General features: G+C 33.5%; 1 protein-coding gene across 1 annotated transcript; it reads right to left on the bottom strand.

Moving 5' to 3' along the window:
* Window positions 1-2476: 2476 nt before the first annotated feature.
* On the bottom strand, window positions 2477-13937 carry LOC144977932 (retinol dehydrogenase 14-like). Its single transcript, XM_078923346.1, has 2 exons — window positions 13853-13937; window positions 2477-7387 (listed from the first exon to the last, which is right to left on the bottom strand). Exon 2 carries the CDS (start codon window positions 7366-7368, stop codon window positions 6421-6423), a length of 948 nt encoding a protein of 315 aa, XP_078779472.1. The 5' UTR covers window positions 7369-7387; window positions 13853-13937; the 3' UTR covers window positions 2477-6420.
* Window positions 13938-15632: the final 1695 nt, after the last annotated feature.

Here is a 15632-nt window from a genome sequence, read left to right as displayed (position 1 = left end):
TACCCAGTTTCGCTCAGCAGAAATCGGACGAGACAAGAGTTCGTCTTCCATAACTATGCCTTCCATCATCTTTTGAAGGGATGTAGGTCTGTATTGAAAACTGCCGACATATTTATTCCTGTTATGGTGATGTTGACCTTTTCTGCCAAGATTTTCGCCACAAGGCATTTATCTGTCCATATAAAATCTGCAGTACTTGTGTCTTGGCGGGAGTCACTTTGGCTAGGTGAGAGATATGTGGTATAGAGCCATCTTTTTTCATTAAAAACACTTAGCCGCATCAGTAACTCTGTGCGCTTAAATTGTCCTATTGGGGTTAGCCAGTTGGTTGGTAGGTATGTAAATATAAGTATCTATTTGATTAAGATATATGTCGGGCCAATGGAAACCGCTACATGAAAGATGCTCCATAAACAAACTCCTCGTATTCCACAAAGCACAAAGCGGAAAACTCGAAATTTCAACTAGCCATTTGAAACGGAACAACAACAAAACAAGAAACTCAGCATTTAATTTTGAAATCCCCCACTCAAGAACGAACCATCATCTTTACTCTTTTATCCCCTCCACCATCCGACTTTGGAACTCCCTTCCAACCACTTCTAAACAAGCCCTTTCAACTGATGACATCAAAAAATCGCTCCCTGCTTCCCTCTAAAACCCCTCTTACTGAAAAGACGGCCATACAATCTTCAACCTGAAGCTTTGGCCTTAATGGAAGAAGAAGAAGAAGTAAACAGTTTCAAGCATCGATTTGGCAAGACAGAAAAAAGCTTTAATTGCTCTTTGACTTTTTAATGAAAAACAAAAAAGAAAAAAACTGATGGCTCAGAGCAAGAAGATATAATATATATATATATATATATATATATATATATATATATATATATATATATATATATATATATATATATATATATATATATATATATATTTTTTTTTTTTTTTTTTTTTTTTTTTTTTTAATATTTTTTTATTCTTTTTCTTTTTTTTTTAATAATTTATTTATTTAAAAAAATTTTTTTTGTATATTATAAAAAATGGTGATAAAATTGTAAAAATAGGATAAAATAGGATCGTACGAATTCTTGTTTGTTTGTTTTGTTTTTAAGGGTTTTACAGCACTTGCAACGCATTTAGGTCATATCAGTGCCAGTAAAAAGGATGAAAGTTGGAAAGTAAAAACATTCTAGATGTACAATTAAAATTACTTGAGGAAAAAGTAAGACAAAGGGGAATGCTACAAATAGTGAACAATAAATGTAGATTCCTGGAGCACACTATCAGTGTACTTAGTTTGAGATTACCTAAATATTTCACCCAGACACCAACCGAAGATCCTACTCAGAGGAATACACTCAAATGTTTACAAATCATATGTTAAAAATAACAGTTCAAACAGAGAGATGAAATATATCTCCCAAAACTATAACTGTATATTCAACTGTATCCCTCCCAGCAAGGACTCCGGCCGGGGTCAGGACAAAACTTAGCAATCTCATTCCAAGACAAAGACAGAAAGTAACTGTTTGTTTGTTTTTGTTTTTAATGGTTGTACGGCACTTGCAACACATTAAGGTCATATCAGCGCCAGTAAAAAGGAAGAAAATAGGATAGTAATAAGTTCTAGAATAACAATTAAAGCACCCAAGAAAAAGTAAGAAAATGGGGAATTGGATCAAATAGGGAACAGGTATAGATTCCAAGAGCCCACTGTCAAAGTACTTTGAGGTCACCTAAAAGTCCCATCCGGTCACAAGCACAGGTCCCCACTAAAAGGAATACACTCAAATGTTTACAAAACATATATAATATGTAAACAAAACATTATACATGACATAACAGAGGGATGATTTACAACGAAAAAAAATATATCATCTCTCAAAACTAACTATACATTTGACTGTTTCCCTCTCAGCAAGGGTATCCGGTCAGGCCCAGGACAAAACCCAAGTATTCTCATTCCAAGACAATGACAGAAAGCTTGTTGGAAAACAGATATAGGAGGATAGAAGACACAGTAAGTACCTCCCTGCCCACTATGGGAGGTCAGGAACCCCACCCAGGGAAAGCAATTGGAAAACAGATATATAAGGGGATAGAAGACACAGTAAGTACCTCCCTGCCCACTATAGGAGGTCGAGAAACCCACCCAGATACGAATTCTTCTGCCCACTTCTAAATACAATGTTTATAATAACAATTACAGAGCACTATTATATAAATTGAGGACAGGCAGCTGGAGTGCCGTAATTTATTAAAAATAATATTAATAGCTTTTGCTCGTTTATCATGCATAGTCAACATTAAACAACAAAAGAAATTAATTAGAAAAATTATCACAATATGTGTCTTTTGAACAGATAAAAATTCAAGATATTATATTAATGGCAAAAACATACAGCAATGATAATAATAATAATAATAATAATAATAATAATAATAATAATAATAATAATAATATATAATAATAATAATAACAATAATGATGATGATGATAATAATAATAATAATAATAATAATAATAATAATAATAATAATGATAATAATAATAATAATAATAATAATAATAATAATAATAATAATAATAATAATAATAATAATAATAATAATAATAGTAACAGTAATATCGAAATAGTTCTATAAGACGAAGTTAGATTACTCCAATTCCTGATAAGGGAAACCTGGATAACGACCAAAATAATCGGTGCCTACGAAAATTATTTCTTAGCAACATCGGTACATTGAGCCCTGTATTAGTATTATTTATCATGACCATAAATCTGTACATTCAGCCCAATCACATTTTTAAAACGAAATTCTGAGGAAATTGCATATGCTGACAACTTTGACCTTAACATAACATGGTATAGGGCAAATTAGGATAAAATCCCTTGAATGCCCTTAATATTAATAGTAATGCCATACATCTATTGATTAAAGATTACAATAATGATACACGTGGTAAAGATAGTATTTCAACTTAAATGTACTCATGTATATGTGGTGTACAAACATAAATCTTTAACCGTGACATCCAAAGCACACACACACACACACACACACACACACACACACACACACTCACACACATGCATATAGAAGATAACCGTAATAATAGAACAATGCATAAAATATACATACAAGATTGAAAGCCATGTCAACAGCAGTGCAAAAAAGTATTATTCGTCATTTATAAATCTCCCATCATATAATTCCCTGTCGACTAACACCTTGAAATAATCCATAGATTTTGCATTCTTTGTTTCAAATTTCAAATTGTTCCATTTCTGGACAATACGAATACAGAACCAGTTTTGTCTTATGTTTGTTTTGCATTTAGAGACAAAAATCTTAAACTTGTCCCCTCTAGTAAAAGTAGTGTTAGAATATGAAAAAAAATCAGAAAAGTCTATCCTATCCAGACCATGTACCAATCTATAAACCTGAATTAAATCCCCACGAATTCTTCTATATTTCAAACTTGGTAAGTCAAGAAATTCTAACCTTTCCTTATAAGATAAATATTGCATTGCATCAATCTTTTTGGTAGCTCTCCTCTGTACACTTTCAATACTAATAGATTGTTTTTTATATAATGGGCTCCAGATGCAATTTCCGTATTCTAGAATTGGTCGATTGAGCGATTATACAAATATAAAAATATGGTTTTATCAAGACTTATAGAGGTTCTATATATTATTCCCATCATTCTGTTTGCACGGCTTACACAATTATCAATATGTACATCAAAATTCAAATGTGAATCAAAAGTAACTCCCACATCCTTTTAATAAGGCACAACGGAAAGTAGATTTGACATAGAAGTATCGGTAAAATAATTATGGCATGGATTATTTTTTCCTATATGTAATACTTTACATTTCGAAACATTAAAATCCAAATGTCATGTTGTAGACCATTTGAAAAGTGAAAATATATAATTTTGTAGACTGTTATGATGTTCAGTTGTACTACAGATCTTCGTATCGTCTGCAAACAGTTTGCAGGCTGAATTTATGCCACATGTTAAATCATTTATATATATATATATATATATATATATATATATATATATATATATATATATATATATATATATATATATATATATATATATGTGCCTACAACAAATCAATGAAAAAGACATCCAAGAAGTTTCACAAAAACACCATTTGCACGTAAATGCTGACAAAACAGATGTGACATTACTATCAAGGAAGGAGGATGGATGGAGACCCATGAAAAAAGTAGGATCACTAATTGGAGACATGAGAGATTTTTAAAAGAATATTTTGAGGCTAAAAATCTAATGTCCTCGGTCTGGCTGTTCCAAATTTAAAAGATCTTTCACCATGCTTTTAGCCTCACTTTTTTTAAAAGACACTGACTTAGACGATCATAAATTGCGCCCAGTTGAATAAAAGTTGAGACGATCTTGAAGGTAAGATGGCACTTGGTTATTTTCTTTGGAGATAATTTGGTGGCAAATGCATGCTATTTTATAATGAATACGTGCCTCAACAGGCAACCTATAAAGGTTTATGAGTGATTATCTGGTTCGTAGAGTAGTTCTAGTGAAGGCTTACCAAAAAAAGAATTACAATACTTTAGACAAGAAAATATAAATGTGGAAATTATTTTCTTTGCTGCAGACAAGGATAGATAAGGCCCTGGGGTTCCATATGAACTAACGCTGATTCCACGCAGTGTGGTATTTATTGTGTTATGACTGATTGGTAACAAAGCTATCTCATTGGGAGGGGGGAAAAAGTGTTCTTCATTGTTTAAAAGTATGAGATGATGATGGTCGGGTATCAAGTATCGACATCAACTGCCGATCATTGTTATAACAATGTCGCTAAAGAGGAGTTTTACTGAAATGTATGTCGCTATTTTGGGCGTTTTTTTATTACCTATAGCAAAAAATTTGGGACCAGAGGTGAATGTTGCTATCTAGGGGTTGTCGTTATCCAGAGGTTGCACTGTAGCTGGACATAGGGGGTGTTACATATAAATGCTAGCTGAGGTTTCACATTCTGCCTTTCCCTTTCTGTCATTGTGTTTTTAAACATGGGAACCTTAATGAATTCGGTTCGTAACACAGACAAGATTGGATGCAAGCAAAGCTTGCTAACTGAAATCTTTTCAACAAAATACAGACAGGCATCAACAAAATCAATTTTCTCTCTAAAAACATATTACTACATGTTCTTGTTTAGCTACCTATCCCGCATCTTTTGTTTCCAGTTCAAATATAACCGTACCCCTTTTTTGGGGGGAGCCCCCCCCCCCCCCTTCCCCTTCCTTCCTACAATTTTCTTACATTTGCATCCTACCCCAACCCTCTTTTAATGCAGTTTTACATTATTCAACATTCAGTCATTAATTATAGGTAAAGTACATGCACCACATCTTTTTTTTTTTTTATCAGCTTGTAAAAATAATCATTTTAGTTGAAAAACATTCAAATAACATTTTTTTAAAAAAATGAACGATCACTCTTTTTTTCTCAAATAACGAAAACATTGAGACTCATGTAAATACCAAAGATAAGTGTCTATATCTAAGAATATAAAACACCAGCACATTATAAGATCAACAAATCAATTTGCAAAATTTCAGAAGAAACAAAGTTGTAATTGGAAAATATTGGAACAACATATCCACTTGGTTGCTCATCTCATAAAAAGGTAATGTTCCATCTTACAGGAGCAACCTCCCATCCCCACCCCCATTATAATTTACATAATTACATTCCTTGAATCATTAAAACTACAGTACATCAACTAGTTCACCTTTACTTGTAAGGTGATAAACAAATCATTATCATTTCATTTCATGCTTTTTTTCAAAATGAACGTTTGTACTCCAGTTTTACGATAATGAATTATAAAGTATCAAAATCAAAATTGACAACAACAAAATAATAATAATAATAATAATAATAATAATAATAATAATAATAATAATAATAATAATAATAATAATAATAATAATAATAATAATAATAATAATAATAATAATAAAAATAATAATAATAATAATAATAATAATAATAATAATAATAATAATAATAATAATAATAATAATAATAATAATAATAATATCTAATAATAATAAAGGGGGAAAAAACATTACAATTAAAATTGAAAAACCTAAAAATAAAGAAGGGCGCCAAGACAATAGTTAATGACCAACTAAGGTAAATTTAATACATGGCAATCTTTTGATTATGTCTACTTCAAACTGAGCACTCTTAAGCCTCCTTTCATTTAAATTGTAAAATGGAGGGAATGCTTATGAGATTAATGATAAGGTGGAAATTAACGCTTTGGGTATCGAAAGTTTCTAACAATAACAAAGAGAAAAGTCAGTTTATTTATGTAATAATTCATCTGATTTCTTTCAAACCAGTTTTCATGGTAAAGTCAGCTGTTCACTCAATTTCCACAATTTTCTAGCTGCATGATCATTCAAGGCTGCTGGTGACCAAGGACTCTCCACAAAGTTCTTACTTATGTATTTCCCTGAAAGTCCTGTTATTTCTTTAGCAACACTACAGTATATAATGGCTTGACAACCTTCCTGGGCATCCCGTAAACCAAGGAAAACAACAAGTGGGTACAAGAGAGCAGCCTTCCATCGTGACAAAACGTGACGACTGAGATTTGTAGCAACCATTCCAGGATGAAGAGCTACGACATGAATTCCTGATCCCTCTAATTTGTCTGCAAGTTGTCTGGCAAATAAAAGATTTGCTAGTTTGCTATCTGCATAAGCTTGAGCTTTTTTGTAGCTTCTTTCACTGTGGATATCATCAAAGTTGATGGACCCTCTTCTATGAAGACTAGAACCCACTATTACTATCCGACTGGGAGTGCTTTGTTTGAGACGTTCAAGCAATAGATTTGTAAGAAGGAAATGTCCAAAATGGTTCACACCCATTTGCATTTCAAGACCATCCTCTGTCTTTGAATATGGACATTGAAAAACCCCAGCATTATTGATAAGGACATGTATACTGTCTTCTTCAGCAAGAATTTGAGAGCAGAACTGCTTCACAGATTTCAGTGATGCCAAATTGAGTTCTTTAGCAACTAAACAATTATTACCAGTTGAGGCTTGTAGTTGTCTCTTAGTTTCCCTGGCAGATTCTATAGTTCTGCATGCTAGAATCACTCTTGCATTCCTTTTCGCAAGCTCATGAGCAGCTGCCTTCCCAATACCACTATTTGCGCCAGTGATAATGACTGTCTTTCCATCCATTTGTGCTGAGCTTGGACATTGGCGTTTGGCTCGAAGCATGCGTCTTAACACGGCAACAGTGACAAAACCAAGGAATACTGTTATTTTCCACCAAGCCATTTGTATTGGACGTTCCTGTCTAGTGATATCAAAAAAGAAAAAGAAAGTTGGGAAAAATGGGCTGATATAATGATGGTGTGGTGATACTGTAGTATAATATAAATAGAACCCCCTTCTAAGAATTAGAATATTCCTGAGCTCTTGTAATTCTCTGTTTCCAATGGAAATAATCAAATTATCATAGTGTGACAAATTTGATTTTGAGATGCCATATTGTTTCCATCATTTTGTGAGCCCCAAAATTCAGATTGCATTGGAAAACCTTGTGTCTGCATTGTTTTGCTTTTTTTTTACATTGTTGTTTATTTTTTTTTTTTTGTTTTTTTGTTTTTTTTTTTGGGGGGGGGGGGGGGGGGCGGGGTTAAGACTTATTTTGTAATGATAATGATATTTTAAATTATGGTTTCTTCTTACACTTGAAAATAGATAATGTAATAAATGATGATATGACTGCAATAATGGGGTAAATGTCACTAGAAAGAAGGAGAGCAAAATTGTCACAATATAATGGTGACTATATTGAGCATGCTGTGTGAATGTGGATAACTGAACATGTTTTAGTTGGAAATTATAATTCAATCATTCAGGCAATTACTTCAAGTCTCTGAATTACTTTAGTATCATTATAACAGCTTTATTTCAAATACTGAAATAGTAAGGGGAAAATGGGGTTTACAGGGATGCCACTTTTCCGGTTTTAGCCGGAAATCCGGTTTTTGTCCGTCGTCACTGTTCAAAAAAAAAAAAAAAAAATTTTTTTAAAGAAGAAGAAAAAAATCGCGATCGAGATTTGAGCCCGAACTTTTTCGCCGGGTGAATAATTTGGGCTGTCACCGCGGTCGAATATTTGGGCACCTCAATGGTAGTTTATCTACGCCAATCCCCATCACAATTCCTCCTTTTAAAAAAAAAAATTTATAAATAAACAGTGATTTTGATAATTTCTCAGAAATTTTCCGCTGAATTTGCTGTGTCAAACATTTCCCACAAAACCACAAAATCACCATTATGTCTTATGTCATATTTTGACACCTGTGCATTAGTCTCGTGAAATTTAGTGACGGTCCCGTTTTTATGACGTTGGGCCAGACTATATGGCACCAGATGTCACAATTGACACAGACGACAGTGGTGTTCGTTGATGGTTGAAGGGGAAGGGGAGGGACAAATCTCTCTCTCTTCCTCTTTCCCTTTGCCTTTCTTTCCATTTCTCTTTTCTTCTTTTTTTTTTTTTTTGATATAGAATTCCTAAGATCAATTCATAAATTATTCTGGTAGAGAAGTCTCTCTCTCTCTCTCTCTCTCTCTCTCTCTCTCTCTCTCTCTCTCTCTCTCTCTCTCTCTCTCTCTCTCTCTCTCTCTCTCTCCTCTCTCTCTCTCTCTCTCTCCTCACTCTCTCTCCTCACTCTCTCTCCTCTCTCTCTCTCCTCTCTCTCTCTCTACCACTACTACAACCACCACCACACCATCATCCCTAGCACCACTACTACTACAAAGAACACCACATCATCCCTACCACCACTACTACTACAACTACCACTACATCATCATTCCTACCACAGCTACTACAACCACCACCACACAATCATCCATACGACCAGTACTACTATAATCACTACCACATCATCCCTAACACCACTACTACTACAACCACCACCACATCATCATCCCTACTACAACCACCAAATGTAATTATACTTTCAACTTTTGAAATTCTCCGAGTCGTGTCAGAAATTGCTGCGAGACAAATTTTGGATTACATCTCAGTGAATTTGAGTGAAGTTTAAATTTATAGGTTATGGTTGCATGGGTGGGTCATGAACTTCACAGTGAAAAATTTTCTCCTTTTATGTGACCAGTCATTCTCACCCCTGATAGCTATTGATATTGATTTGTCTATATTTTGTTTTCAGCACCTTATTTTATCAATTTGAAAACTGTTAACTCTCCTTTCTTTTGTGTGTTATTTGCTCTCAATTGCAATAATAAGTACTGAAACAATATTCCAAATTTGATATTTTACAAAGCCCTTGACGTTGATTTGTATCTCGTCCGCGCAAATTTTCAGGCTTTTTTTAATATGCCTGGTGGCATCCCTGGGTTTAGAAATAGTCTTGTTATTGCGGGATTGTCATTATTTACGATGGAATTAAGCAAGAAGCACAACCACTGAATATCATATTGCCTGAAATAATGGGCTGAAAGTGAACCAATGTAGAATAGCATCAAAAGGGAACAAATTATACAGAAAGTAATAGAAAGGGAGAAAAATACAATAATATGACAACATACATTCTGAAAATATGACAGCCAATGTCTACTTGAATCTTGCATTTTTTTTTTTTTGGTCCCATTGGATGTGTAGATGAACGGAAACAGATTTTGACAGGACACACAAGGAAACAAAAAGATACGTATATGTATGTGTATACTATCACAACAAAACTATGACTTCTTTGTCCAATATATAATTAATCTAGGTTCAATGAGTTCGGATCCAATGAGACCTCAGATATATCAAGGAAAATAAAAATCTTAGTTTTTCTCCTGATATTTTTCCATTACTAGTATTAATGTGGCACCTTGAATTCAATGAAGATCCTACTTGACAACCTTTAGAATGAGTTCAGTTAAATAATACACTTCACATATAAGCAGAGCTTGGAATGTTAAGAGAAAAATTCTTGCTATTGTTGGACATTGCATAATTTCTTTAGCTTCCAATTGCACAAATGCTTATATGATAGCTGTAATTGATTAAGTTTAACTCACTCTTAAATGAGCTCAAAGGACCAAGGAATACTGCAAGGAAAGAGAATTGGATAGATAGATAGATAGATAGATAGATAGATAGATAGATAGATAGATAGATAGATAGATAGATAGATAGATAGATAGATAGATAGATAGATAGATTGATAGATAAATAGATAGATAGATAGATAGGTAGATAGATAGATAGATAGATGGATAGATAGATAGATAGATAGATAGATAGATAGATAGATAGATAGATAGATAGATAGACAGATAGATAGATAGATAGATAGATAGATAGATAGACAGATAGAGGGAAAAAAGTGAGAGAGAGAGAAGAGAAAAGAAAATATCACCAAGTGGCAATAACATCACTTCATTGGTCACAAATTACACGGCACCACAGTTCTAAGTTCTAGTAGTTGAGAATTTGCCAACTGTCAGGATCCATGAGTCCATGACAATTGATGCTGCAAGTCCAAATAGCCATGACGGAAGAAAAAAAAAAGACTTGCGCCTGAATCTGAGTAGTCACTTCATTTAGCAAAAATATGAATCTTTGAATTTTAAAGTGAAGGCGTATATTCACATTGAAGTGGACTAGTAGTAGAGTGTTAGAGAGTCTAGTCAGTGACTGATAATAACAATCATAACAATGAAAAAGGTTACATATTGATTCATAAGGTGGCATATTACTATTTCAGTAGCATGATGTATAGCCAGATTCTTATGATTACGGGAGATAAAAGAGCGAGGATGGATGATCTTTATAGACGATGGTGGAGCAACACTTGGGAGAAGCAGAGTCCAAAAAGTAATTGTCGAAGGTAAAAAAAAAAAAAAACATTAATTAATTAATAATAATAATAATAATAATAATAGTAATATAATAATAATAATAATAATAATAATAATAATAATAATAATAATAATAATAATAATAATAATAAATAATAATAATAATAATAATAATAATAATAAAACTTATTTCATCCTTTTCGGAAATTGTACAACAGACGTGGCAAAGAAAAGAGATGGATTAAAGTATTGAAATTAACAATACACAGAAAACAACATTAAATAACCTATAAATACCTATCTATTACATACAATATTATATAGATATAGATCACATGTAGGCTTTATAGAATAAAAATAAATTTGATTTTGATTTTAGAGTATATTAGTATCTTATTCTCAAATATTTCACTGCAGATGTTCAGAAAATATAAATGTTGTAGAAATAGATCAGTTAGTGAGTACATAATCATTACGCTAAAATTATCTATAAGAATGTTTTTGTAAACCATACCTACAGCTAAGAACGACAAAATTGAAATAAATAGTACAATAGAGGTTCATAATTCTTGTCTATTGAATAATCTGATGCTTGTCAGGAGAACGAGACGTTTATGTCTTTCACTTTTGATTTTGATGGAGAGAACTCTGTCACTTCTAATAGATGCTGTGATGTATTTATTGAGGGAATGTTTGTGACAATTTTTTTTAACGTTCAGAGACAGCACGTTTCAAATCAAATGTCAAAATCGTCTTTTCTATTATTATATTTTGATGCTCTTTTAATAGTTCGGTTTAAGCAATCCTAATGTTTCCCCCCAGACTGATATACAAAAGACAACACATTTTCAATGACTGATCTATAAAACAACGTGCATAGGCTTGAATCGATTCTAAAACTAACAAGTTTAGAGAGAAAGTACATACATTTGATTAATTTTAAATTCCAATTTGTTAAATTTTGTATTTTGTGTCTATTTTAGATTATAATCTACGAATACTTCTAAATATTTTTATTCTGAAACTTGCTCTACTCCTTTATCTTTGTTTTTTAGTGGATGATGGATGGATTTTGAGTTTCTAAAGTCTATAACTAATTCTTTTGTTTTACCTATATTTAAGTCTAAACAATTTCTACCACACCAAGAGACAAAAGATTCAATTTCTTCAAGAGTCAAACACAACAAAAGTTGAGTCAGGAGTAGCCCAAGGAACTGTTTTCGGGCCACTCCTCTTTCTCATTTACATCAATGACATGCCAGAAGGACTACATCCGGGGTCCACATTGAAATTGTTCACAAATGACAGCCTCTTGTACAGAGCAATAAAAAACGGGGACGATATTGTCATACTACAGCAAGATCTTGGTAAATTGTGCTGAGAGGCAAGATGGAAAATGGAATTCCACTCCAAAAAGTGTCATGTCCTCAGGGTGACGAACAAAGGGAAAAGAATAATCGACTCCCACAATGCAATCCATAACGAAGCCCTACAATACGTGGAGAATGCAAGATACCTCAACGTGAAGAACAGTAGTATGAAGTGGTACAACCATATTGCCAACACATCTACTAAGGCTAAGGCTAAGGCAAATAGAACCATGGTCTTCCTCAACAGACAAATCTCCCACTGCCACCAGTCTATGAAAAAGAAATCTATCAAGCATATGTGTAAGACCCATACTGGAATACAGTAGCTCAGTATGGGGCCCACACACATCACAAGAAATCAATGAGCTAGAAAAAGTTCAACGTCAGGCGGCCAGGATTGTCAGTGGAAACTATGAGTGGGATATGAGCGTAACTCAGCTCATAAACGATCTCCAATGGAAACCGCTACATGAAAGACGATCCAGTAACAAACTCCTCGGATTCCACAAAGCACAAAACGGAAAACTCGAAATTCCAACTAGCCATTTGAAACAGCCCAGAAAAACAACCAAACAAGAAACTCAGCATTTCATTTTTTAATTTCCTTCTCAAGAACAAACCATCTATTACCCTCTTGCCCATTCGACTGATGACTTCAGAAAATCGCTCCCTGCTTCCCTCTGAAACCCCTGTTACTGTAAAGACGAGCATACAATCTTCAGTCTGAAGCTTTGGCCTTATGAAAGAAAAAGAAGAAGAAGAAGAAGAAGAAGAAGAAGAAGAAGAAGAAGAAGAAGAAGAAGAAGAAGAAGAAGAAGAAGAAGAAGAAGAAGAAGAAGAAGAAGAAGAAGGAAGTATCTAAAACTAGAAGTCAAGAAGAAGAAGAAGAAGAAGAAGAAGAAGAAGAAGAAGAAGAAGAAGAAGAAGAAGAAGAAGAAGAAGAAGAAGAAGAAGAAGAAGAAGAAGAAGAAGAAGAAGAAGAAGAAGAAGAAGAAGAAGAAGAAAGAAGAAGAAGAAGAAGAAGAAGAAGAAGAAGAAGAAGAAGAAGAAGAAGAAGAAGAAGAAGAAGAAGAAGAAGAAAAGAAGAAGAAGAAGAAGAAGAAGAAGAAGAAGAAGAAGAAGAAGAAGAAGAAGAAGAAGAAGAAGAAGAAGAAGAAGAAGAAGAAGAAGAAGAAGAAGAAGAAGAAGAAGAAGAAGAAGAAGAAGAAGAAGAAGAAGAAGAAGAAGAAGAAGAAGAAGAAGAAGAAGAAGAAGAAGAAGAAGAAGAAGAAGAAGAAGAAGAAGAAGAAGAAGAAGAAGAAGAAGAAGAAGAAGAAGAAGAAGAAGAAGAAGAAGAAGAAGAAGAAGAAGAAGAAGAAGAAGAAGAAGAAGAAGAAGAAGAAGAAGAAGAAGGAAGTTCGGAGAAGAGAAGAAGAGAATGAGTGAATGAGTATTTATTTATGAGAACTCGGCTGGTAAATAACTTTCACTGCGACTTAAATCCTTCTCAATTAATGGACTGGCACGGATAAAGACAGTTTATGATACACATAAAGACTAACCGGCTAACTTTCACTTACTTTCACTTTCAACAATCGATTTTTAACGATGATGAACAGGAGAGGAGTGTGATTGTGATTGTTTACAAACACAAGAACACGGAAGACCGTTTCTTATCTCCGATATATGTGAACGCAGCCGGAAGTCTAGATCCGAACTTATTATTTTGGAACTGTGTATTCAGTCTCCTAGTGGACCGAAAACACAGTTCAGACATTGATAATGAGCCTATTATGGGCATCATCAGAAATGGACAGGCATACAATTGACGGCAATTTAACGGCTTAATAATATCATTTACAGTGTTTTATTTACTCTGGAGAAGTCTTGATTGTTGTTCGAAATCGGGCCCCTGAAATAGATCTCAATTCTCAATATCGATATATCAATTATTGACACAGAGAATATTGTTTCTACAATTAATTTATTTTAACATTTATAACTATTACTAGTTTCGGGTGTGCCTCGAGGCCTCAGGCCTCCCCCCCCCCCCCAGATTAGTTACTCTAGTCTGTGCTTATGGCATATACATATTTTAGAAACTAGACAAAATCAGTTTTCTTTTGATGTAATTTATTGAATTTGTGTGAAGTGTTGAGATATTCAAATCCATTCATTAAAAAGTATATTTTTAAAAATCGAGCACAAAATTGAAATTAGCACTATGACACACTAAGGTATTTTGTATGGCCACCATTAGAATTGATCAATATATGAACTCTTTGTCTCATTGATGATGTTAGGTGATTGATTGCTTATGCTGATACACCTGCCTAATTTGTATTTAGTCTGTCGAAAAGTTCGTCGAATATTGTTCAATTTCTTGGGTTTTTAAAAAAAATGTTAAAGCTTTCTTTTCAAGTTCCGCATATGTTCAATGCGATTCATGTCAGTCGTTTAGGAAAGCAGATATTTGTCGAGTTCTATGAGCGGATGCGTTATACTGAAATATCACCACTTGATTATTCTGATTCTGAATAGACGGGACAATAATTAGTTCAAGAATATCGCTGAGCTGAGCTATTGGTTGATTCGTATTACCTCAGTTTTTCTGCCACCAATCATCACTTCCCACACAATTATAGATCCATATTCTCGACTTGTCATTTCACCTATGGTTTTGTCTTTGAAACGTTCACCTCAATATCAATAGCACGACGTTTGTCTCTGGAATCAACTTCAAAAAGCAATTTGTCTGTAAACAAAATGTCATCCCACATATTCTAATCCGTACTCACGTCAGTCGAGCAATTTTGTGCAAAAGGGTCCGCTTTGGTCTGAATTACGGGTTTGTGATATTTCAAAAAATGCACACCGAGAGTGAACATTTGGTGTGGCAACTAAGTAGTGAAATAAATATCCGAAATGTTTTTGGTGCGTATTTACAATGTGTACCTTTTATATCGACCTGTCTGGCGGTCCGCTGTTGCTTCTCACTTGCGTCACTGAATAATGATAATAATAAATCATTTTTATAGCGTGCAAACCCATGCTCTAAGGGACTTTTAAAAAATATATATATAATTATATAAAAGCTCAATTATTAATAAAGGCATGTGCTATATCAACAGAAAGAAAAAATGTCTACTTCTTTAATATATATCCTATGTACCAATATGTTCCCTCTTATGTGAGATAATAGCAAATAAAATCTGTCTAGTTTCTTTTGTAGCTGAATATATAATGGCTGGTCTGATAATATTGTGGGGTAAAGGGAATTTGAGTCTTTAAAAAACAGTATGCCTCTTGTTAATTTCTTTACTCATGATGATGATAATGTTAGTGATACCTAACTATAGC

Source organism: Berghia stephanieae, chromosome 1, assembly GCF_034508935.2.
Source record: "Berghia stephanieae isolate SIO BIC M18660-M18661 chromosome 1, UCSD_Bste_1.3, whole genome shotgun sequence".
NCBI classification, from domain to species: Eukaryota; Metazoa; Mollusca; class Gastropoda; order Nudibranchia; family Aeolidiidae; genus Berghia; species Berghia stephanieae.
This window is presented reverse-complemented; position numbering and strand designations above follow the sequence as displayed.

Bases quoted from the DNA above. Each gene is read 5' to 3' on its own strand.
- LOC144977932 (XM_078923346.1), bottom strand. From the start codon at position 7,368: ATGGCTTGGTGGAAAATAACAGTATTCCTTGGTTTTGTCACTGTTGCC.